General features: G+C 46.4%; 1 protein-coding gene across 1 annotated transcript; it reads left to right on the top strand.

The window, feature by feature from the left end:
* Window positions 1-2,747: 2,747 nt before the first annotated feature.
* Window positions 2,748-17,485, top strand: MTURN (maturin, neural progenitor differentiation regulator homolog). The gene is made up of 3 exons (XM_079947732.1): window positions 2,748-3,112; window positions 14,294-14,416; window positions 16,925-17,485. Exons 1-3 carry the CDS (start codon window positions 2,948-2,950, stop codon window positions 17,033-17,035), a joined length of 399 nt encoding a protein of 132 aa, XP_079803858.1. The 5' UTR covers window positions 2,748-2,947; the 3' UTR covers window positions 17,036-17,485.
* Window positions 17,486-22,513: the final 5,028 nt, after the last annotated feature.

Below are 22,513 nucleotides of genomic sequence, written 5' to 3'. Positions count from 1 at the left end.
GCTTCACAAAACGAATTTCCTATGGGCTTGCTTCGCAAGACAAAAATGTCTTGAGAGTTCCTGCGGGTTTTTTTCCTCCCCCCCCCCCTTTTCTAAGCCGCTTATCTGCTAAGCTGATAAGCCGCTAAAAGCCGCTAATAGCGCTAATCCGCTAAGCCGTCAATGGGCTTGCTTCGCAAGACGAAAAAACCGCTAGACGAAGAGACTCGCAGAACGGATTAATTTCGTCTTGCGAGGCACCACTGTATTTCCAGCTAATGTGTCATTAGCTGGGAATAAATATTATTCAACACAGAGGCAACTGATTCTGAGAAGACTGGGCGGGCTGCATATGTTCCACATATTTATACGTAAAATCATAGAATTGTAGAGTTGGAAGGCACCTCAAGGGTCACCCAGCCCAGCCCCCTGCAATGCCAGAATCTCAACTAAAGCATCTATGACAGATGGCCATCCAAGCTCTGCTTAAAAACCTCCAAGGACAGAGTCTACAACCTCCTGAGGAAGATGGTACAACGCACATATATTGCGAGAAATCAGTTCCAGGACCTTTCAGGTGGGCACCATTGCCATTATAAGAGAACGAGGTATTCATGGTGAGTTCCAGCACCTCTTTCTCTAGAAAAATAGCAGTGTGTGTGTATTACAGATTCTATTATATACAGTGCTTTTTTTCTTTTAAAAATGTTTAGGGGTACTGTCATTTCCCTACTCATTGAAATACTGCCCCTCAATGAGGCCAAACTTAGATTCACAAAATGTTTAGCGGTATGCGTACCCCTGCGTCCCCCCAGAAAAGAGGACTGATATGTGCATATATTATATGTATATTATATAATAGGTAATACACATATACACTGCTTTTTTCTGGAGAAAATATTTTAATCCCACACCTATATATATATATATATATATATATATATATATATATAGAGCTGTGGGATTAAAATACTGTTCTGTGTGTCTGTGTGTCTGTGTGTGTACACCCACACCCCATATGTGTGTGTGTTTGTGTATACACACACACACACACACACACACACAGTGGTACCTCGGGTTACAGACACTTCAGGCTACGTGATTTCTGGTTGCGCACCATGCCGAACCCGGAAGTACCGGAACAGGTTACTTCCGGGTTTCAGTGCTTGTGTATGTGCAGAAGTGCCGGATCACGACCTGCGCGTGCGCAGATGCGGTGCTGCGGGTTACGAACGTGCCTCCTTCACAGATCACGTTCGCAACCCGAGGTTCCACTGTATATACACACCCACGCCACAAAAATCCCAGGCCTAGGTTACTTTTTGTTTCAGCTTATATACAGTGGTGCCTCGCAAGACGAAAAGAATCCGTTCCGCGATTCTCTTCGTCTAGTGGTTTTTTTGTCTTGCGAAGCAAGCCCATTGACGGATTAGCGGATTAGCGCTATTAGCGGTTTTTAGCGGCTTAGAAAAAGGGGGGGGGGAAGGAAAAAAACCCCGCAGGAACTCGCAAGACATTTTCGTCTTGCGAAGCAAGCCCATAGGGAAATTCGTTTTGCGAAGAACCTCCAAAACGGAAAACTCTTTCGTCTAGCGAGTTTTCCGTCTTGCGAGGCATTCATCTTGCGGGGCACCACTGTATATTGTTTCAGCCATATATATATATATATATATATATGGGACGCAGGTGGCGCTGTGGGTTAAAGCCTCAGCGCCTAGGGCTTGCCGATCGAAAGGTCGGCGGTTCGAATCCCTGCGGCGGGGTGCGCTCCCACTGCTCGGTCCCAGCGCCTGCCAACCTAGCAGTTCGAAAGCACCTCCGGGTGCAAGTAGATAAATAGGGACCGCTTACCAGCGGGAAGGTAAACGGCGTTTCCGTGTGCGGCTCTGGCTCGCCAGAGCAGCGATGTCACGCTGGCCACGTGACCCGGAAGTGTCTCCGGACAGCGCTGGCCCCTGGCCTCTTAAGTGAGATGGGCGCACAACCCCAGAGTCTGTCAAGACTGGCCCGTACGGGCAGGGGTACCTTTACCTTTATATATATATATATATATATATATATATATATATACACACACACACACACACACACACTCATACATACATACTGCATATATATATGCAGTATATACACAGTATATACACACACACACACACACTCATACATACATACTGCATATATATATATATATATATATATATATATATATGGCTGAAACAAATTGACCTATAGATCAATACACACACACACACACACACTCTCTCTCTCTACACACACACACACACACACACACACACACACACGGCTGAAACAAAAAGTGACCTAGGCCTGGGATTTTTGTTGTCCCGCTCTCCTCTGGATTGTTTTCAGCCCCTGCCTTAGCAGAATTGGGAGCGCGGCTGGAAAACCCCGCGGCGTTTCTGCAGGATCGGGACCTGCTCCGCCTTCCCCTGGGCTGCCGCCCTGCGCGATATTCTGAGGGCGTCTCCCGTTTCAGGCGGCGACAGACATCCGCCGAGTCTCGCGCCGCCGCCGCCGCCGCCGCCAACGGCCGTTCGTTCCCGTTATTTCCCCCTTATCTGCGCGTTTGCGCGTGCGCAGCGCCAGGCTCCGAACCCGCAAGGGGCGAGCGGGTGGCTCATTCTCCTTCGAGATCCAGCAGGATCCGGCCGAGGCGGAGCGACCGAGGAGCCCCTATGCCGGGCTGCTGAGGCGGGAAAGGAAGAGAGGAGGAAGAAGAAGAAGAAGGAGAGAGGGCGGGTGGCGGCGGCGGGGGGGAGGGGAGGGGAAGCGGCCGTCGTCCCCTCAGCATGTAAACCGGGAATGCGAAGCCCGGCGGCCTCAGCAACAACAACAGCAGCAGCGCCTGAGGGAGGAGCAGCTCCGGCCGAGTAAACCCCGAGGAGGAGGAGGAGGAGGAGGAGGAGGAGGAAGCGGGTCCCGTCAGCCCCACACCCGGCCTGAGGCGATGGCTTTCCAGCAGCTGGCGGACGCGGCGGACAAATGGTGCTCGCGCACCCCCTTCGAGCTCATCGCCACCGAGGAGACGGAGCGCAGGATGGATTTCTACGCCGACCCGGGCGTCTCCTTCTACGTGCTGTGCCCGGACAACGGCTGCGGAGGGGACAGCTTCGTAAGTAGACACAGGCGGCGGCAGCAGCAGCACCGAGCCCCCTCAGGGGGTGTCCTTTCCCCTCCCCCCTCCCCCTCCCCCCCCCACAACTGGAATACTGTAAAATATTGAGGGGGGGGGCGGCCAGGCCAGGCCAGGCCAGCCCCGCCCCATCAGGTGACGCGACACGCTTTGAATGGCCACGGACGTCAACTTTTTTTGGGGGGGCCCCCCCCGCCTCGCGAGCCCCATGGAGTTGACCCCTAAGACGCACAAAAAATGGTGGGGGGGGGAGAGAAAGACCAGGGAGCCCCTTTCTGTTTCTTTCCCTGCTGTGTCTCTTTTTTTCTTTAGGGGAGATTTTTTTCTAATACTACTACTACTAATAATAATAATAATAATAGGGACGCAGGTGGCGCTGTGGGTTAAAGCCTCAGCGCCTAGGGCTTGCCGATCGAAAGGTCGGCGGTTCGAATCCCTGTGGCGGGGTGCGCTCCCGCTGCTCGGTCCCAGCGCCTGCCAACCTAGCAGTTCGAAAGCACCTCCGGGTGCAAGTAGATAAATAGGGACCGCTTACCAGCGGGAAGGTAAACGGCGTTTCCGTGTGCGGCTCTGGCTCGCCAGAGCAGCGATGTCACGCTGGCCACGTGACCCGGAAGTGTCTCCGGACAGCGCTGGCCCCTGGCCTCTTGAGTGAGATGGGCGCACAACCCCAGAGTCTGTCAAGACTGGCCCGTACGGGCAGGGGTACCTTTACCTTTACTTTACTACTAATAATAACAATAACAACAACAATATTATTATTATTATTATTATTATTATTATTATTATTATTCTCACCTTTTGGTGGGGATTCTTTCTTAAGAGTGGGCACAGGAGCCAAGACCTAGGGGCAGAGGCAACCTTTTTTGGGGGCCATGCCCCACCTAAGCATCTCTAAAATCCTGATGCGTTCCCCCCCCCCATATAATTCTTTTTATTCAAGAAGTGAATTGTTCACATGGAGGAAGCCTAAAAGGCCGTTCACTGTTAATAGCTCATTCTCAAATTCCGCCCCCCCCCAAAGAAACCCCAAATCAAATTGTCCCCCCTGTGGGGCGTGTGCCCCATGTTGGAAACCATGGGGCTGAGGTATCTTTGCTCCCCCCCAAAAAATAATAATAATATCTGAAATATTGTTGATGGGCATTGCTATTAGAGTGGTGTCATGGGATCAGTTATGTAGGGCGGGGCTTCCCTGCGCTTCCAATATTTAATTCAAGTTGGCACCCCTGATAGTGAGGTGGGGGGGCACAGAGAGAGAAAAGGGGGTCTTGGCCCTTCTGGGCCTTTCAGCCTTTTCAGCCTTCCTCATGGTTCCAGTCTGGCCATCCACACAGCACCTGGGATTTCATCTGCTTTTGGAGGTGGGGGGGGGGAGCTTAAGTCACCAAGTGCATTTGCACCTCACATTCATCTTTGCCCGGGCTAGGAGGTTAACAATGGCTCCTTTGCCTGGGAGTGATGGATTTCCCCACCTGGAAGGAGTCTCAGAGCTGGCATCATCTGCCTCAAGGTGTGCATCCTTTTATTCTGGCAAGTGCTGGCCCCTCACTTAATTTATTTTTATATCTCGTCCTTGCTCCCAAAGGAACCCCCCAGGCAGCAGAACAATTAAAACATTGGGGCTTCTTTTGACCCCTAGGCCTTATGTTTATTTATTTCAATTCCAGCCGGTATTTTTCTCCAAGGAGCTCAAGGAAACCTGCGTTGTTATTCTCACCTCCTAGAATCATGGAATTGTAGCATTGGAAGGGACCCCAAAGGCTGTGTTAGAAATGGAGCTATGAAAACTGGGAGTCCAATGGCACCTGAAACCAAGGTTACAGGCGCAACAACGGAACGTCTAGGTTTGCTTTTTTAATAACAAGAATACAAAGCTGAAAATGAATGAACTGCAGCAAAAATACTGTGTTTGTTTTTCACATGGTCCAGTCCTTTCCCTGTCCACTCCTCTAATATTCTTAAGAGGGTCTCATCTCCAGTCTTCAGAGAGTAGCTGGAAGTGGGGAGGCAGAAAAAGGTCCTCCTTTCCTTCCACTCTGCAGTTTTAACCTGAAATCTTAGGCACAGGACTGTGCCCAGAGCTCAGAAACTGATCTTCTGTTGTAAACAAGAGAAGAGCATCTCTGAGCTTGTGCAGAGTGTCTCTCCTCTCAGCAATGTGTAACCTCCTAGGTATGAGGTCAGGCGGTTCCCCTTTCATCTTAGACAATTCTGGAATTTTCCTATAGGAACTGGTCGGCAAACCAGGAGTCTTGAGTCCCGTGGTTGGGCTGTGTTTGGCGGATCTCACGTGATCCGTTGAGGGCATCTCCATCTTTCAGAGTGTTGAAGCTCCAGAGATCTGATAGTGAAGCTCAAGGTACTCCTTTTTCTGAAAGCGTTGTGCATCCTTCTCACCCAGAGGAAACGCCAGGCCTTGAACGGTACGGTTCCCATGTTGTTCCTGCCTTGCATTTACCCTGGGAGGAGCTGGTGGGAAATTGCAAGCATCGCTCTGTGCATGCCTTGCTAGAGGAAAGGACCTCCTAGCAGGCCTGGGGTTGCAGCAATGTAAGCAAGGACGGGGTCACTTACTGCTACTAAACAGGAAGAATAGAAACTGTGGGTGCGTGGGATGATGATGTAGGAAGGAAAGGGCAGAGAATGCAATCCTTAGGATTCCTATTGCTGGGAGCATCGTCCTTTCCAGATCATATGCAAAATGGAGTCTGCTTCCCATGGTCACTGGCAGGTTGGCCAGAATTAAAAGGCAATAGGTAAAGGATCGCTGGATGGTGAAGTCCAGTCTGGGGTGTGGCGCTCAATCTTGCTTCAGGCTGAGGGAGCCGGTGTTTGTCCACAGAGGTAATAGAAAGGAGTGAGCTGAGTGATGGTGGTTTGAAATTAAGAGCCAGCCCTGTAGGTAGCATATTCAAAACCTCTTCCCAGAATCTGCTGTTTTTCTCTCAGAAGGCAGGTACCAGAGGATGGGGCAGCAAAGTGTAGGTCTGTCCCGTTTCACCTCCATCAGAAGTTTGGCTAATAGCATGGGTGCATTGCTATCACCCTATCCAGTGGAGAATGTGTTGTGATAAAATGGAGTCAGTAGGATAACTGCCCTCTCCCCAAGGGGCACCCTTGTATCATTTATTTCCACGAGGGGCTTCCTGAGATGAATATCTTAAATTTGTTACTCTGGAGGATCTAGAGAAAATTCTTTTCTGAGCGGATGCCGCTGCTGCTTCTTCCCTTTTGGCGGCCTCTTGGCTGCAGCAGAATCCAGGCAGGTGGTGGCTTCTTATGTTTTTCCTGGCAGAAATAATGAATGGGCCTTCACTAGGACCACAATCACACCATACATTTAAAGCACTGTGATACTGTCAGGGCTCCCCCCAGAGAATTCTGGGAGCAGTAGCCAGTTATGAGTGCTGAACTTAGGACCCCCTACTGTATTCTCCTCACAGAACTACAGTTCTCCAAGTCATTTTACAATAAATCCCTCTTTACAGGGAACTCTGGGAGGGGACTAGGGGTCTCCTAACAACTCCCAGCGCCCTTAACAAATGACAGCTCCCAGAATTCATTGGGGGAAGCCATGACGGTTTAAAGTGGCGTCATAGTGCCTTAAATGTATGGCATGAACGTGGCCCTTTGAGTTGGTGGCGCCAGACTCAGTTGTGCATAGAAGAGACCCATTGAACTCACTAGGCCTTAATTTAGCAATGGCTAATGCAAGTCTCCTTGATTTCAATGGGCCTACTCGGAGCATGGCTTAAGTCTGCATCTAATCCATTCAGGGGAATTACTGGGTTTTTATTTCTAGCTCACCATCTCCCATGGGCTTAAGGTGGGCCACATCAATTTCACTGGAAAAGCCTTGCTGTCTTAAGTACATTCCCGTGGGGGAATAGGGCTTGCCACTCTGTAAGTATGCCCATGACTCAGAAGCCGTGCTGCACCTCATTGCAATTTCTTTTCGCGACAAGCTGATCCTTTGTGGAAAAGGCCAAAATAATTAAAAGAGAGCTTGAGACTCAGAGAACTAGCATGGTGTAGTGTTGGTCTTGGGCCAGTTCTGTGGAATATTGTACAGTACAGCACAGTTGGGGAAAGGTTGTAGTTCATGGTAGAGCATCTGTCTTGCATGCAGAAAGTCCCAGGTTTGATTTCTGGCATCTCCAGGTAGCTCTGGGAGAGTCCGCTTGCCTGAAACCCTGGAAAGCCTCTGCCAGTCAGTGTGGACAATATGGGGCTAGATGGACCAATGGTCTGATTCAGTAGAAACTAACTTCCTATGTTCTTGTGACAGTCTGAGATGGGAGGTCTCTCGCACGCCTGCCCTTGGCTTTTTAGTGTAATTGGAGACTTTGCCAATTATCACAGCCTAGTTTCTAGACTTCTTCTGAATTCCCAAAGAGAGGAATTACTCATAGATGAAAATGGATAATAAAATTTATTTTTTTCATAATAATAACTGGCCCCAGGACAGCGTTCTCAATGACACTAGGCACTTTGCCAGGGCTTTTGCAGGGTAAAAATGGAGAGCAGGCGAAAACGTTACTGCTATGATAATGCAGTTCTGTCTAGTGGGTTATGCTTTGTAAAGTTCATTTGAAAGTTTTGAAACATTGGATCTGCTTAACGGAAAGCAGCCTACAGTTGATTTCCTTAAGAACTAGGGCTCCATATTTGGCTAGGGTTGCCAGATTTTGATATAAAAAGTTGTGGTTCCTGGGAAGGTTCAACCACTAAGTGGACCTTTGGGATTAGGGGGCAGAGCCAAGTGTGGGCCTTGTTGGAGTTGGGTGAAAGCCTAATGGGAGTTTTGTGAATCCAAGGGTGATGTCGTGGTTTTGGAAGGTCCAAAGGAGTTCACACAAAACCTGTCTCTATCCTTTCCAATTTATATGGTTTTGTTGTGTGTTTTTAACTGCCTGAAGGGTGGAAAACCAACCTTGCCTGTTGCTTTTCTGGCAACTGGAAGCAAAAACAAACAAACAGACCCCACAACAGCAGCCAGGCCAAATAAATATTTGGTTGATTAACAGTCTTACAATAAAATAATCAACTGAGTGGCTAGAACGACATCTGGGCTGCTTTGTGCCTTGTTTCTTAAAGACATGGATTTGAAGGCTTATGTCTCGTTGCCAATTCACACAACCATTCTGTACATGTTGAAGCCCTGAAGAGCTATTCCTCTTCATCCCTGAAGCATTGTATGTGCCAAACTAGATGAGATGCTGTTTTTAGCACAAGTACCCTCTAAAACGATCGCATAGTCGGCGGTTCGAATCCCCGCGGCGGGGTGCGCTCCCGCCGTTCGGTCCCAGCGCCTGCCAACCTAGCAGTTCGAAAGCACCCCTGGGTGCAAGTAGATAAATAGGGACCGCTTACCAGCGGGAAGGTAAACGGCGTTCCGTGTGCTGCGCTGGCTCGCCAGATGCAGCTTGTCACGCTGGCCACGTGACCCGGAAGTGTCTGCGGACAGTGCTGGCTCCCGGCCTATAGAGTGAGATGAGCGCACAACTCTAGAGTCTGGCAAGACTGGCCCGTACGGGCAGGGGTACCTTTACCTTTACCTTACCCTCTAAAACAGGGATGTCCAACCAGTAGACCACGGGATCCTTATCGTGTACAAAACGTTATGGGTGGAAAAGCTTAAAAACTCTGTACAATTCTCCTTAAAAAAAAAGCTCAGCAACTCTGGGCAATCCACCCACCCCACCCACGATCCTCCTCCCTCCAGTGACAATGGGTTGATCACTGTCAATAGACTTGGAGTAGATCGCAGTCTCTTGGGAACTGGACATGCCTGCTCTAAAACATTCCATTCTTGCAGCATCTTGGGTCCTATGCACACTTGCATGTTTATATCACTCATTCTCTCCATGCTAGATCTGTCTTCTTGCTCACTGGTGTCATTGGGACTTTGGCCCGCACCTTCATAAACCATGGCTTGTGAAAATGTAGACGGCTGTTGCTATTGACCCTCCCATCCCAAGTGTTTCCATTTGAGAATTTCATTCTTCCCCCTGCCAAGATGGGATAGTGATTGTTGCTGGCCCAACTCTGCTATTCCTGCCCTTGGCTGCATAGTTAGCTGCATCACATTAGTGCTTCCAGACGACAACAGCAGAGTGTGGCTTTGTTTGTTTGCATTTTTAAGTGTTCATTTGCAACATGAGAGTTGATATAGAAACACTGCCTTGCGAATAATAATAAGTTTCAGTAGCTAAGTATACAAACAAATAAAATATAAAACTAACAGGATCAAGCATAGAACACCAACCAAAAATATAAAGCGGTATAGAAATGAAATGAATAATAATAATAACCAAAAGAAAACACGGACTAGGTGTCTACCATCAAACGCCAGCATTGCAACAGAAGCAGGGGTGTTGGAAATCATTTTACAGATTCGCAATAAAAATTAATAGCACATTACAAGCCTCATGTGTTGCTTATGTCTTGGCAGCTGTAGTTTTCAAGCCAATGGCCAATAATGTTTGGAGTTCATATCCAGCCACACACATTTCTGAGAGGCAGGTGGAAGATTCTGACCCTGCTGTTGGGTCACATAAGTTATGAAAGGTTATCATGTACCACCCAATTTTCAGTTTGACTCCCCTCAAGTGTCTAGGTTCCCCCCCCCTTACCTTTTCCACTGGCAGTTAAAGCTTTTGTACAATATAGACTATACAGCTGAGTTATTGGCATTCATGAAAACACCAATTTTGATTTCACACAGCATTTTCTTTAACTTAAGTCCTGTTAATTTCAATAGCTGTGTTTCAGACATGATAAACTCTGTATCCAGCCCATGTTCTTTGTGCTGAACCACTGGTATCAGCATGTTCTTGCACAAATGCTCTAGGAACCATGAAGAGAACTCTGCTGTCTGCAAGCTGGATAGGTGGGCTTAAGAGAAATAAGTAATCAGATAAAGAACAGCACTCAGGAGCCCTGAATTGCTTGAGAAGAAACCTTTAAGCTGCCAGGTTGTCTTTAAGCTGTCTTGGTCTTGTTTTCAGAGAAGAAAAGGACGATTTTCTATGGAACACAGGCATGCACCACTGATTATTTCAAATTTCAGGTCAGCTGAAGTTAACAAGACGTGTAGTCTTGCAGAGTACACTTCATCTGACAGCTTGTAAGGGGAAAAGCGATCTCATAAAGGACCAAAAGTTGTGTGTGTATTTTCTCACAACCCTCATTTTATTCTCACTTTGCTGCTGCAGTTGTGTTCAGTTTTCAGTGGGTTGCTTAGCAAAACTGCCTCCTGTTACATCCGTGTAGTGTTAAGTCTTTCTGACGCTGGTTTGACAGTTTTCCTTTGTGAATTGGACGTGAATGAAGCTAAACTCCCTTTGCACACGTCCCCCAGGTGATAGATGAGCCAGAGAGCTTAGACTGGGACATGCAATGGGCAAAGACTTCAACGTAGCATGAAGCTTGTCTGATTCAACATGTTAACAGAGTTCCCGCTTCTGTTGGCACTTTGGGATCCATTTTGTTTTCTAGCAGAGCTTCTGTGCCACAGGTGGTCAGGAAGCAAACAGCATGAAGAATTCTAACTATCTCTAGGTATTTCAGGGTACTTAATATGGGTCATTGTTAAGGCGTCTCATAAACTTTTTGTACAATAGAGAACCTAATTTATTTACCTAATTTATTTCACCTTGGGCACAGTGTAGTGTGAGTCTTCTAATTGCCTAGCCATGGTTTGCAAAGCAGGGGTGGTCTGTGGGGTCTCATACCTCTCCACCTTCCCTCCTCCAACTTTGTGAATTCCCTTTCTTTCCCTTTTTAGAGCTAAGCATGGTTTAGCATTGCATAATTTGTAGACCCACTTCTAACCACATTGCAAACTGCAGTTAGAGCAAACCATGGCTTGCAAAAATGCCATTGCAAATGCATAAGAATGTTAGCTCCAAAAAATAGGATGGAAATACTTTAGAGCAGAGGGAGAACAAAGAAATAAGACTACAGTAAAGGGCATTTCTTGACCTCCAAACCATGGTAATCTAGGGGTGGAGACTGAGTGGCATTTGTTGTATTTCATAGTTGTGTGGGTTTGTGTACTCTGCTAAATAATGTTTGCGTATGATCTTGTATAACGTGCTTTCAGTTAGGTCTTTGATGTGATTCTTGTGTAATTTTCTTTCTGTTCTTTGGATTTTGCTTGAGACATGAAATTGATTTTGCTCGTATGTCGCAGCTGGCAAACTTAAATGTTCTAATATTCACAATGAAGTATTAATAAAAAATAGCTTGACACCTATTTTTCCTTGTGAAAAACTGGAAACTGAAAAAGTACCTGGGGAGTGCCATATATTTAGACTGTAACACTTACAGGAAGAGTAGGGGTAACCTGATTCGTCCCGCTTTGAAATATTCTATGTGCAGATGCCCTGGACCTAAAATCTGGGGTTCTTGACATGTAAAAGTTAATATATTGACGTTGTTCAAAACATAGTCTTGAGATTTTTGTCTCGCTTTCACACATAATTGCTTGCTTTCCTCCTAGAGCCAGTTTATGCAATCAGCAGAACTGAGTGGTAAACATTTGCCAGTGATAAAGCCTTTTTCCAGATTGTACCAATGGAATGGGGATGGTGCCTGGTGGGGTGGGTGGAGGAATCCTTAAAGAAACTGAAAATAGTACCTCAGGGAGACTTGTTCAGCATCATCCATGATGCAGCATTTTTCATGGAGGCAAATTCGGACATGCAATCTCCAAAGATTACATGAGATGTTCCAGTCTAGGAAAATCTCTGCTTCCCAATTCTTCTGCTGACTATATGAACTGTATAGAGCTGATACTGGCAATACAGGACAGATTTTATGTAATAGCTATTTATACCTATATGCTTTTATCATTGGGAATCTCATTGCAAATGTGCTTATGTAACAAACCTTTCAGAAACGACTTTGAAATTAATCCTCTTTAGATCTGCCTCCTTTTGGAGACAACATGCGACCTGGTTATGGTGGGCTGGCCACCCTGGTGCAGAGGCAGTACCAATATTTTCAGCTAACTTAGCTGACATCTGCCAACAGCTGAGTTTGAACCCTAGAAAGATGGAGGCTCTGTGGACAGGTAGTTCACGTATCTGGAAGGTATGGTGGTTGCCTGTTCTGGATAGCGTTGCACTTCCTCTAAGGGAGCAGCTTGGGGCTACTCCTGGATACAGGAGGCTGTTAGAGGTTGAGGTGACCTACATAAGACAGGCCTTCTGTTTCCAAGGGATGGAGACACACAAACGTGAGGGTGTGTGTGTGTAGGTAGATGGATGGATGGATAGATATTTCATAGATGGTATTAATTGCATTTTAGCCTTCTTCCAAGTGGTGCACATGTCTCTCAACTCCTGCTTTACATTTACAACAACCCTGCAAAGTAGGTGAGGCTGAGAAACTGACTGGCTCAAGGTCACCCACTGAGCTTCACAGATGAGTTGGGATTTGAACTCTGGTTCCCAGAGTCCTGATCCAGCACTCTTATCCACTGAACCACACTGGCTCTGATTAGCCCCTCTGCATTTTGAACCCTACCAGCAAGTCAGTTTGTAACCTAATTAAGTGCCTGCACTAATTAACATTCTGCTTCTTTGTTCTGAAAGACTGCAGGTGTGGCTAGATCAATGCTGTAGCTATGTGTTGTCCCAGACATATTGGATGTGAATTTATATCTGAAGTAGAGAGTTGCATAGGGAATAAAAGGGTGGTTGAGTGTGATAACTGGAGGGGACATTATAATGTGAGTAAAATGTTGTGTGTATAATCAAAAAGCTGGAGAAATCAAGATGATTCTTTGTGAGGGCGGAATCATTCCTGCCCAATCACATCCTGGTCATTTCCCAATGCTGCCTTCAAATTTTGGGGATCTTTCAGTGAGAAGACTTAAGGAGCTAGTTCCCGTCCACCACACCACTCCCCATTTGCTTGCCCTCTTTGTTGGAAGCCAGTCTGTATGTCAAGCAATGTTCTTCAACTTGGCTCCTCATATATAGCATTGAACTACAACTCCCACAGTCCCCAGCAGCCTGGGATGATGGGAGTCGTAGTCCAGCAACATCTAAGGACCAAAGGTTGAAGAGGCAAGTAGAACTTACAGCTCATTCTCCTTGCCCCTGCCATTGCTTGCTTGCTCGCAGAGGTCACGTGAGCAGTAACTGAGAGCAAGGTGGAGGTGCAGCAGGACTGCTGGTTCCATGGATGGGCAGCAGGCCACATCCTGAGACGTGGCTTCTGCAGGTGCCTGTCAGTGCCAACCTCTGGTGCTGGCCCTCAGCTCTCCTCATTAGCTACGTTGCTCACCCAGACACCTGGCTGCCAGTGCAGGAGGGAAGGGAGGTCCAGGACTGACGCAGGAGCTTCTGCATTGCACAGGGGAAGTGTGTGCAAATTCCTGCTTGCTGTGTTACCCCAGAGGTGCAGAAAAAGCTGCCACTGATCAGACTTGAAGTCACTGCCTGTCAGCAGATGGGCAGTGGCTTCACTGATCAATGGTGGCTTTTCCTGCACCTCTGGGGTAACACAGCAAGCATGAAGAGGGCCAGGGAATTTCAACATGGGCTGGGGAAATGGGCCAAATTGGGATCCGGGCCAAGCCAATTTTGGGCAGTGGGTGAGAGATTCTGCACCCCTGTGCTAGGGTGACACAGCACTTTAATCCATTTTAGGTGCACAAACCTAAACTTCTGATATGCCCTTGACTCCTTCCTCCAAAATGCTGACAGTCTGGAGGCACCACCCAATATAACAATTCTGCTACTTTGACTTGGTGCTTGAGCTTGCTTTTCCTCCTCTCCTCTCCCCTCCCCATCCCCTTTCCTTTTGTGTCATGAGCCTGAGGGCAGTGACCCTCTCCCTGTTGCTCTTTGTAAGTCACCATGTGGCTGGAGAGCAGAGTAGAAATCCTTCAAACATTTGTGGCAACGCTGAGTCTATGGCAGAGGGAGGATTTGTATGCAACCACGTAGCCACTGGACAGCAGAGAGTTAGATGGGGGCTGCCATTGGGTTAAGGCCCCTGGGTTTTAACCTGTTCCTCCCCACAGCTCTCTATAGATCACTCTACAGCTCCAGAATCTCTCCATATCAGTTTTATTGCTTTTTAAACTTCACTCCCTGCCAGCATGATTAACCCCTGCTTTGTCATGGCTTGCCTTTGCAGCACGTCTGGAGTGAAAGCGAGGACTGCTTGCCTTTCCTGCAGTTGGCGCAGGACTACATCTCCTCCTGTGGTAAAAAGACACTGCATGAAATACTGGAAAAAGTCTTCAAATCATTCAGACCTGTAAGTGCCGATTTTTTTTACCCTTTGGCTTTATTGCATTAAGAGGTTTTGTTTTCAACACGCCAGACCACAAACACCACACGCTTCCATGATCGTTTCCCATCATCACACATAAATGTGTATAAGCATAAGTTTATTTTTAAGAGCTTTATTTTTCTGTCTCCCGTTTTCCAAACAGACATTCCCAGCTGGGACGGAAAGCAACTCAAAAGGGCCCGTCCATCCCATATGAGAATTGATACACACGTTTTTTTTTTTTATTTCAGCATGCAGCATCTAAAGAACTAGAGTAGTTGGCTGTGCTGGCAGACTCTGATATGGAATTATTTCCTGGCACCTCTGTTGTGAAATTTCACAATCTACTGAAATTGAAAAGGGTGGAGAACTGAGCATGCTCTTTCCCCCTGAGAAAACATTACACTAAGAAGAATCAGGTGTGTTGCTCCTCCGTCCAAAGAATGAGGAAGCAGTGGCCCTCCAGAGACCGTAGGACTTCATCTCCCATCACCCCTGACCTTTGGGCTTGGCAGCTGAGGCTGATGGGACTTGGTGTCCAACAACCACAGGTGGAGCTTCAGGTTCCCCAGTCTTTCTCTGCCTGCGCTGCTCCAGTAATGCTAAACTAGGAACCTCAGGTCAGCGGGACAACTGTGGTTACTCTCCATAGGGGCATCTTCCCTAGATGCACACACAGCCACAGGAAGTGATTCTCTTGTCAGCCCCTGCCATGTGATCTCCCCTGCTTCTCATGTGTCTGGAGTAGCGCAGGATGGAAGCACAGAGGGAGCCATAGTTGCACCCATCCTGTATGACAGGGGTGCCCTGAAGATGTTGCTGATGGGAGCTGGAGTCCAGCTTGGCCCCGAATGTGCATCTCTCAGTTATGGTTTAACCCTAGGCAATCTTGACATTGTAGGGCTTGCATTAGATGCTCTCCATAGGGCTGCTTCCAGCCTGGTGATCAAAATATCACAACCCCAAAACTCACTTACGTGGAAGTTAGTTTTGTTAAAAGTGAATGGGCAGCAGTGCCATTTAAGGGCAGACGTCACATTCACCTTTTATCCTGCTCTGAACACAACCTTGCCTTTAACAACTTACCTGGTAGCTACAGGCAACCAGGAATTCCACACGGAACAAGTGAACAGGCTGGTGGCGGCGTTGGCAAAGGGATTTCTCTTCCTCTTCCTCCAGTCCACTTGGTTTCCTGGTTGTCTGTTGATCCAACCCTCTGTTCTGTCCTCTCTCTACCAGCCCTTGAAAGATGTCATCTTTCTTTTTCACTACATTGTTAAGTGTGCTGTGTTTCCTTGCTGTATGCAGAAGAGGGGGCTTCCTGGCTAACTTCCCAGCAGGTGAGTCAGTGTTTCTTACTGGGATGGGGAGCAAGGCGGCAGGGAGGTCAGCACAGTGCAAGAGCACTACAGGAAGCAATATAGTGTATTTGCACTGTGCTAACTTCTTCACGCAGGGACGCAGGTGGCGCTGTGGGTTAAAGCCTCAGCGCCTAGGGCTTGCCGATCGAAAGGTCGGCGGTTCGAATCCCTGCGGCGGGGTGCGCTCCCGCTGCTCGGTCCCAGCGCCTGCCAACCTAGCAGTTCGAAAGCACCTCCGGGTGCAAGTAGATAAATAGGGACCGCTTACCAGCGGGAAGGTAAACGGCGTTTCCGTGTGCGGCTCTGGCTCGCCAGAGCAGCGATGTCACGCTGGCCACGTGACCCGGAAGTGTCTCCGGACAGCGCTGGCCCCTGGCCTCTTAAGTGAGATGGGCGCACAACCCCAGAGTCTGTCAAGACTGGCCCGTACGGGCAGGGGTACCTTTACCTTTACCTTTAACTTCTTCACCTGTCTCCCTCCTGGTAAGCAACAGTGAACTCACCTGCTGGGAAGCTAGCATAACAGTTCCTCCTCCTACTTCTGCTGGAGACACAGCCTAGCACCTAGCAGGCTAGTAATGTCTGCAGGCTTATTTACAAGGCTGCATGAATGCATTAGAGTCAGACTAATTGCCCAGTATTATCAACAGATCTCCAGGTTTGCAGAGCTAACTCTGGTATCTAAAGCTCTTGAAGGGAAGATTTCCCTCAACAAGTATGTCAGCCCCCATTGCTGTGAAGAAAGGAGGTTTATGTGCCTGGGTTTCTTTACTCATTTTTAATTATTATTAACACCAAAGATGTGTGAAAACTAAATGAACCAGAGGTGTCTACAAACTTCAGCATCCTACAGGTGTGCTCATTCAGGGAGCTGGAGCTGGCCTCATTTTATTGATAAGTATCTTAGGAACAAACCAAGTCAACTGCTGCCTAATGTGTGAATTGGCCCTCTCTGGCCCACGAGTCACTGAGCTACTACACTCTTTCCCCCAATTTTTAATGCTTTTATGTGGTGTTGCAAATAACCACATCCTCAGTTTGTTCTTGGACTTAGAACATCAGTGCTGTTGCCTGGTTGTTTTGCCCTTTTGTATTACACTCACAATTTTATTTCTGTCGTCTTTATAAATAGCTGTTGGGGCTTCCAGATGTAGACGATGATGCGTTTGAAGAATATAATGCAGATGTGGAAGAAGAAGAGGCGGAAGCCGATCACCAGCAAATGGGTGTCAGTCAGCAGTAATTTTCAGAGGAATTGAAATATATTTTATCCTACCAGGTGGGATCGCTATGCTTCCGCATTAGCATTTTTGAATGACGCATCACACTGGAAAATCTGACTCCCAAACCCAAAGTTTAAAGAAAACAACAATATTTTTCAAAGTCTGTGATGAGCTTTGCTAAGAAGTGGCCTGAATTTAACTCCTGCTTCAGTGAGGTTTCTATGGTGTTGTCTCAGTAGCGTTCTGCCATTGTTAACTTAGAACTAGGGTTTTTCTTTCCTTCCTGCTGACTTGTCTTTTGTTTTGTTTTGTTTTAATTATTATCATTTTTTTATTTGTTTGTATAGAATTAACATTTCACTGACGTGAATGTGATTTGAATGTAGGAACTATTTGGTTGGTGTGTTAAGTACTTGCGTGACCTTACAGAGGACCATCCATGCAGAGAATAAATGCAATCTGCACTTTCAGTCTTAGAGATCTCTCTTTTTATTATATATATATATATTTTAAAAACAGAACTAGACTATTAGTTAATGTACTGAATGGTTAATGTTCCAGCAAAGGGCACAACCGAGCCAAAATGAAGCATTTTAAAATCTCCTTGCTTTCAGTGGGAAAGATTTAAACATGTACTTTTAACTATGATATCGTTGAGGCCCGGTGCAGGTGGAATGAGAAAAATCAGGCACCTTGCAGGCACTACTTATCCTACTCTTATTCCTCTTCAGCCTGGATACCACCCTCTTTCCCATTGTTTGGTTTAACACTGGTGTAGTATTATATCTGGTTGTGTGCTGACCATGGTTTGGCTTTAAACCAGGGTTGGAGGCTGGCTTGCCAACCCTGGTTAAAATTTACCCTGGTAAATTCATCATGGCTAGTTCTTATCCAGCAAAAGGATACACCATGGTTAAGACTACCACAGGGAGAAGAGAATTTGTGAAGGAGAATGACCACCACTCTTATCTTCTAGCCATAAATACAAGATTGGGAATGTTACATCTGCACTGGCCTTGAGAGTCTTAAGTGCTTAGCTTCAGTTCAATCACATCTCTAAATTTGTGCTGTTTTAGCAGTGATAAATGCAGAAGAACCCCTAAAGTTTGAACAAAGATAATTGGATTAGGTGGAAATTCCTTTAAAACACATCAGTATTGATCTAATAATAATAATTCAACAATAATAGGTTTCCTAAGTGCCTGAAGCACTTTATTTACAGATGTTGGTCAGAATAGAGATTTATATTAAGGCTTTCAAATATTATGGTTAAGAATTTTATTATCAGCAGATGCTGAGCCAAATACTGCTTTATTAAAAAATTAATATAAATTAAAAATACATGTTGGACATGTTGGTCACAAATCCACATTTATCAGTACAATAAATCAACAAGGAGAGGAATTCCCTAATCATTTGCCTGCACAGGAAATGGTTAGTCAGATAACTAGTATCCCCTAAATTCTTTAAAAATTTACCTTATGTTCATAAATACCTGATTTCTCCTTTTAATCTTTTTAATCAAATGAGCAACGATTAATAGCCAAAGTTAACTGGAAGTCACGGGAGATAGAAACAGCACCTGTACATTTCTACTGTTTCTTTCCATTACGTGCAAAATGATTGTGGCGTGCTGTCTATTCAGAACAGTGGTTCATTACACTCAGTTAAGTTCACACTTGGAAGTTCTTCAATTGATAGCTGCATTTATCACTTCGGTGGAAGTGTATAGCCATCAGTCTGTAAGATGATTGGCCACCGCAGATCATTGTATCTAATTGCCATAGGCAATTGATCACCAGTGGGAGCCAGGCTGTGAGATAACAAACCCATCACTGAATGAGTTTCGCTTAGAACAGCTTATTTGGTTTTGAAGACACTCTGTTTTCCAGGCAGTGGTCTGGGGACCATGCCACACAACCTTATCCTTTCACATGTGACCAGGCTGCAAAATAGTGAGCAATAAAGGCTTCGCAATTAAGATGCACAAATGCTGTCTTGGGCTGCGTTCACACAGCAGTTTATTCCATCTCCCTGTTAATTTCCAAATTATATTTGAGCTTCCACACAATGCAAAAGCCACTTTCAGAAAACTTAACAGAATACAGTGCATGTTTCACACACATTTCTGCGTTGCTTGATTCCAGAGAAAAATCCTTTGCAGCCCCCTTGACCTGAAAAGTGATGAAATTTGGGGCTGTTTGGAATCAGGGAAACTAATGCACTATTCCCCATGTCTGAATGCTCCTCCATAATATGGAGCAGATGTGTGGTCAGTTCACCAGTTGGACTGGAATTGCAGGGCCGGGGTTATCTTTCATCCGACAAAAGTGCTTTGACATTATTAATATTATTATTATTATTTATTAAATTTGTATACCACCCTATACCCATAGATCTTGGGGTGGTTCACAACCTAACAAAACCTCCAACTAAACCAAATCCTTTTACCCATTCCAAGTTCCAACCCCTTTCTGACAAGTGACAAGCTCTTAAAAGCAGCCTGAAGCTTCTTCTTCACTTATTCAGTGGCCTCTCATTCACTCCCAACTTGTGCCCCACCTGGTATAAAAAGGGGGTTGGTTTTTCCGAGGACTTGTATCTCAAAAGACAATGCATCTGGAGGTCCCAGTTCAGGGTACTGTGGTGCAAGAGTTCCCCTCTGCATGGCAGTCACGCAGTAATGTTGGGGAAGTATCCCAGAACAACTAATAAAACATAATTATGTGTGAGCAATCCAGTCTAAATCAACCACTAATGCCCTCTTATTGCATCATGGCATGCCACAGAATACACCCTTTAAAAAATGGCCTGGAGATGCCTTTCACCTAATTCCCTTCATGGTGTTGCCCAAAGTGGGTCAGTTCCTCCTGCTATATGGCAGAGCTGAGCCCATATACATAGAACAGGCATGGCCAAACTTGGCCCTCCAGCTGTTTTGGGACTACAACTCCCATCATTCCTAGCTAACAGGACCAGTGATCAGGGGTGATGGGAACTGTAGTCCCAAAACAGCTGGAGAGCCAAGTTTGGCGATGCCTGACATAGAAGGATAAAGTTGGGAAGTGGGGATGTATAGCTTTTTGTCTTGGATTACTACACATTGGATGATTGACAAGTTGAATTCTGGATAGCTGCCTCCATTGGAAAGCATCCATTTCATTTCAGCTGACGCTGTTCACACATGCAGGTCATATGGAGTCTGCAGGGACGGTGGCACTGTGTTCTAAACCACTGAGCCTCTTGGGCTTGCCAATCGGAAGGTTGGCAGTTTGAGTCCCCACGATGGAGTGAGCTCCCGTTGCTCTGTCAGTTGAAAAGTGCACCAGTGCAAATAGATAAATAGGTACCGCTGTGATGGGAAGGTAAACAGTGTTTCCGTGCGCTCTGGCTTCAGTCATGGTGTCCCGTTGCGTTAGAAGCAGTTTAGTCTTGCTGGCCACATGACCCGGAAAGCTGTCTGTGGACAAACACCGGCTCCCTCGGCCTGAAAGCGAGATGAGCGCTGCAACCCCAGAGTTGCCTTTGACTGGACTTAACAGTCCAGGGGTCCTTTACCTTTACCTTTAGCATATGGAGTCATCAAGTAACAGCCGAAGAGGTGAGAAAGGGCCCCGAGTTAGGGGCTTTCTGAACGCAGATCAGGACTACTTACGTCTAGGAGCAAATAATTTTGTTGTGCGAATTCGCCCTCAGAAACAGATGGTTCCTAATCTGTAGAGCAGAACCCATCCTTAATAAAAACCTTTTTTAAAAAAATATCAAAACCATCTGCCCTGAAATTGATCAGATAGTTTTATTGATGCGAAACATATGTCACAGGGGTGCCTGCTGGTCCATTATAGGGCTAGGCTGGCCTTTGCTGCAGACTCCAGATGCTGTTCTTGGGAGTCAATTGGGCTGCACTGACTCCATCAGCCATCTTGTGGTCTGCAAAGATAGCATGCCTAATCTCATCTGCAAGGGTCCCCAAAGAGAGCATTCAGGTTGCCAGCAACAACCAGAAATTTAATTCTGGTGACTCTCGCAGAAAGCTGCTGGCATACATAGGAGTGACAAAAGTTTTTAAACCGTTGGCGACACACAGAGGTGGAGCTGATCTCTTTCAAATGGTGTTAGGGGATGGGAAGAGGCTGCCATAAACGCACCCCAACTTAGGGCCGGTCCTATCATTAGGCAACATGAGGTACCTGGGAACCATGCAGCCTGCCCAGCATCTCCTAAATTAGTTTGCTGCTTTCTGGATTGAAGTACAAGTTACCTCTTGCCCTTTGCCTCAAGAAGCAAAATGTCTTTTTTAAAAAAGTATTTTATTAGAAGAATTTCATTTATAAAAGAATGAGAAAAAAGAAAAATGTTAATGAACAAGACTAAAAGAAAATAACTGTTACATGACCATATATTAATACAGTGATACCTTGGTTTCCGAACATAATCCATTCCAGAAGATAGTTCGACTTCCGAAATGTTTGAAAACCGAAGAATTTACTTCCAGAAGCATTTACTTACGAAAAAATTGAATACAGAAGCTGCGTAGCATGTTCAACTTCCGAAAAGCGTTCAAAAACTGAAGCAGTTACTTCTGGGTTTTCAGTGTTCGAAAACCGAAACATTTGACTTCCCGAGACGTTCAAAAACCAAGGTACCACTCTATACAGATGTGTGTATTCTTTTTGTCAATAACCTAATATATTCTGTGTAAACTAATAATAATAATTGATTGATTGATTAATTAATTAATTATACCCCGCCCATCTGCCTGGGTTTCCCCAGCAACTCTGGGCAGCTCCCAACAGAATATTAAAAATATGATAAAACATCAAACATTAAAAACTTCCCTAAACAAGGCTGCCTTCAGATGTCCGCCTTCTTTGGAAAAAGCAAAATGTCCTGCATCGGCCTGCCCCTACGCACCTGCTTCAAGTGCAGCTCACCTGGCGAGGTGGAGCCACAACCCTAGCGACCTGGCATCATCAATGATTTTCAGGAGGGACAAGGCCAGGGCTGCCCAGGAAATCAGTCTGGCACTGCTGGTACAATCGCGCAGTACCAAGTTGGTCCCACCTCGTCTTTTCCCCCTTCTGGCAGGCTATTCCTGCAGCTCCACCCCACTGGGCGAACCATTCCTGGCCTGTACAACTCCGCAAGTACAGAAAGGTATGTAATTACAGTGGTACCTCGGGTTACAGACGCTTCAGGTTACAGGCTCCGCTAACGCAGACATAGTACCTCGGGTTAAGAACTTTGCTTCAGGATGAGAACAGAAATCATGCGGCGGCAGCAGGAGGCCCCATTAGCTAAAGTGGTACCTCAGGTTAAGAACAGTTTCAGGTTAGGAACGGACTTCCAGAACGAATTAAATTCGTAACCCGAGGTACCACCGTCCTTGGCATCTGCAGCATGGAAAGCTGGAAATGGGCCCTTGGTGGCTACTAGCAGAAACAGCTGGCCGGCCTTTGCCATCCTTTGCCAATGCCCAACTTAAGCCTGGATAGCAT

This window comes from Podarcis cretensis, assembly GCF_951804945.1.
Source record: "Podarcis cretensis genome assembly, chromosome: 12".
Classification (NCBI taxonomy): Eukaryota; Metazoa; Chordata; class Lepidosauria; order Squamata; family Lacertidae; genus Podarcis; species Podarcis cretensis.
The sequence above is the reverse complement of the archived record's forward strand: the minus strand, read 5'-3'. Positions and strand labels throughout refer to the sequence as shown.

Bases quoted from the DNA above. Each gene is read 5' to 3' on its own strand.
- MTURN (XM_079947732.1), top strand. From the start codon at position 2,948: ATGGCTTTCCAGCAGCTGGCGGACGCGGCGGACAAATGGTGCTCGCGC. The intron at 3,113-14,293 runs GTAAGTAGACAC...TTGCCTTTGCAG, and splicing joins GCTGCGGAGGGGACAGCTTC to CACGTCTGGAGTGAAAGCGA. The intron at 14,417-16,924 runs GTAAGTGCCGAT...CTTTATAAATAG, and splicing joins TCTTCAAATCATTCAGACCT to CTGTTGGGGCTTCCAGATGT.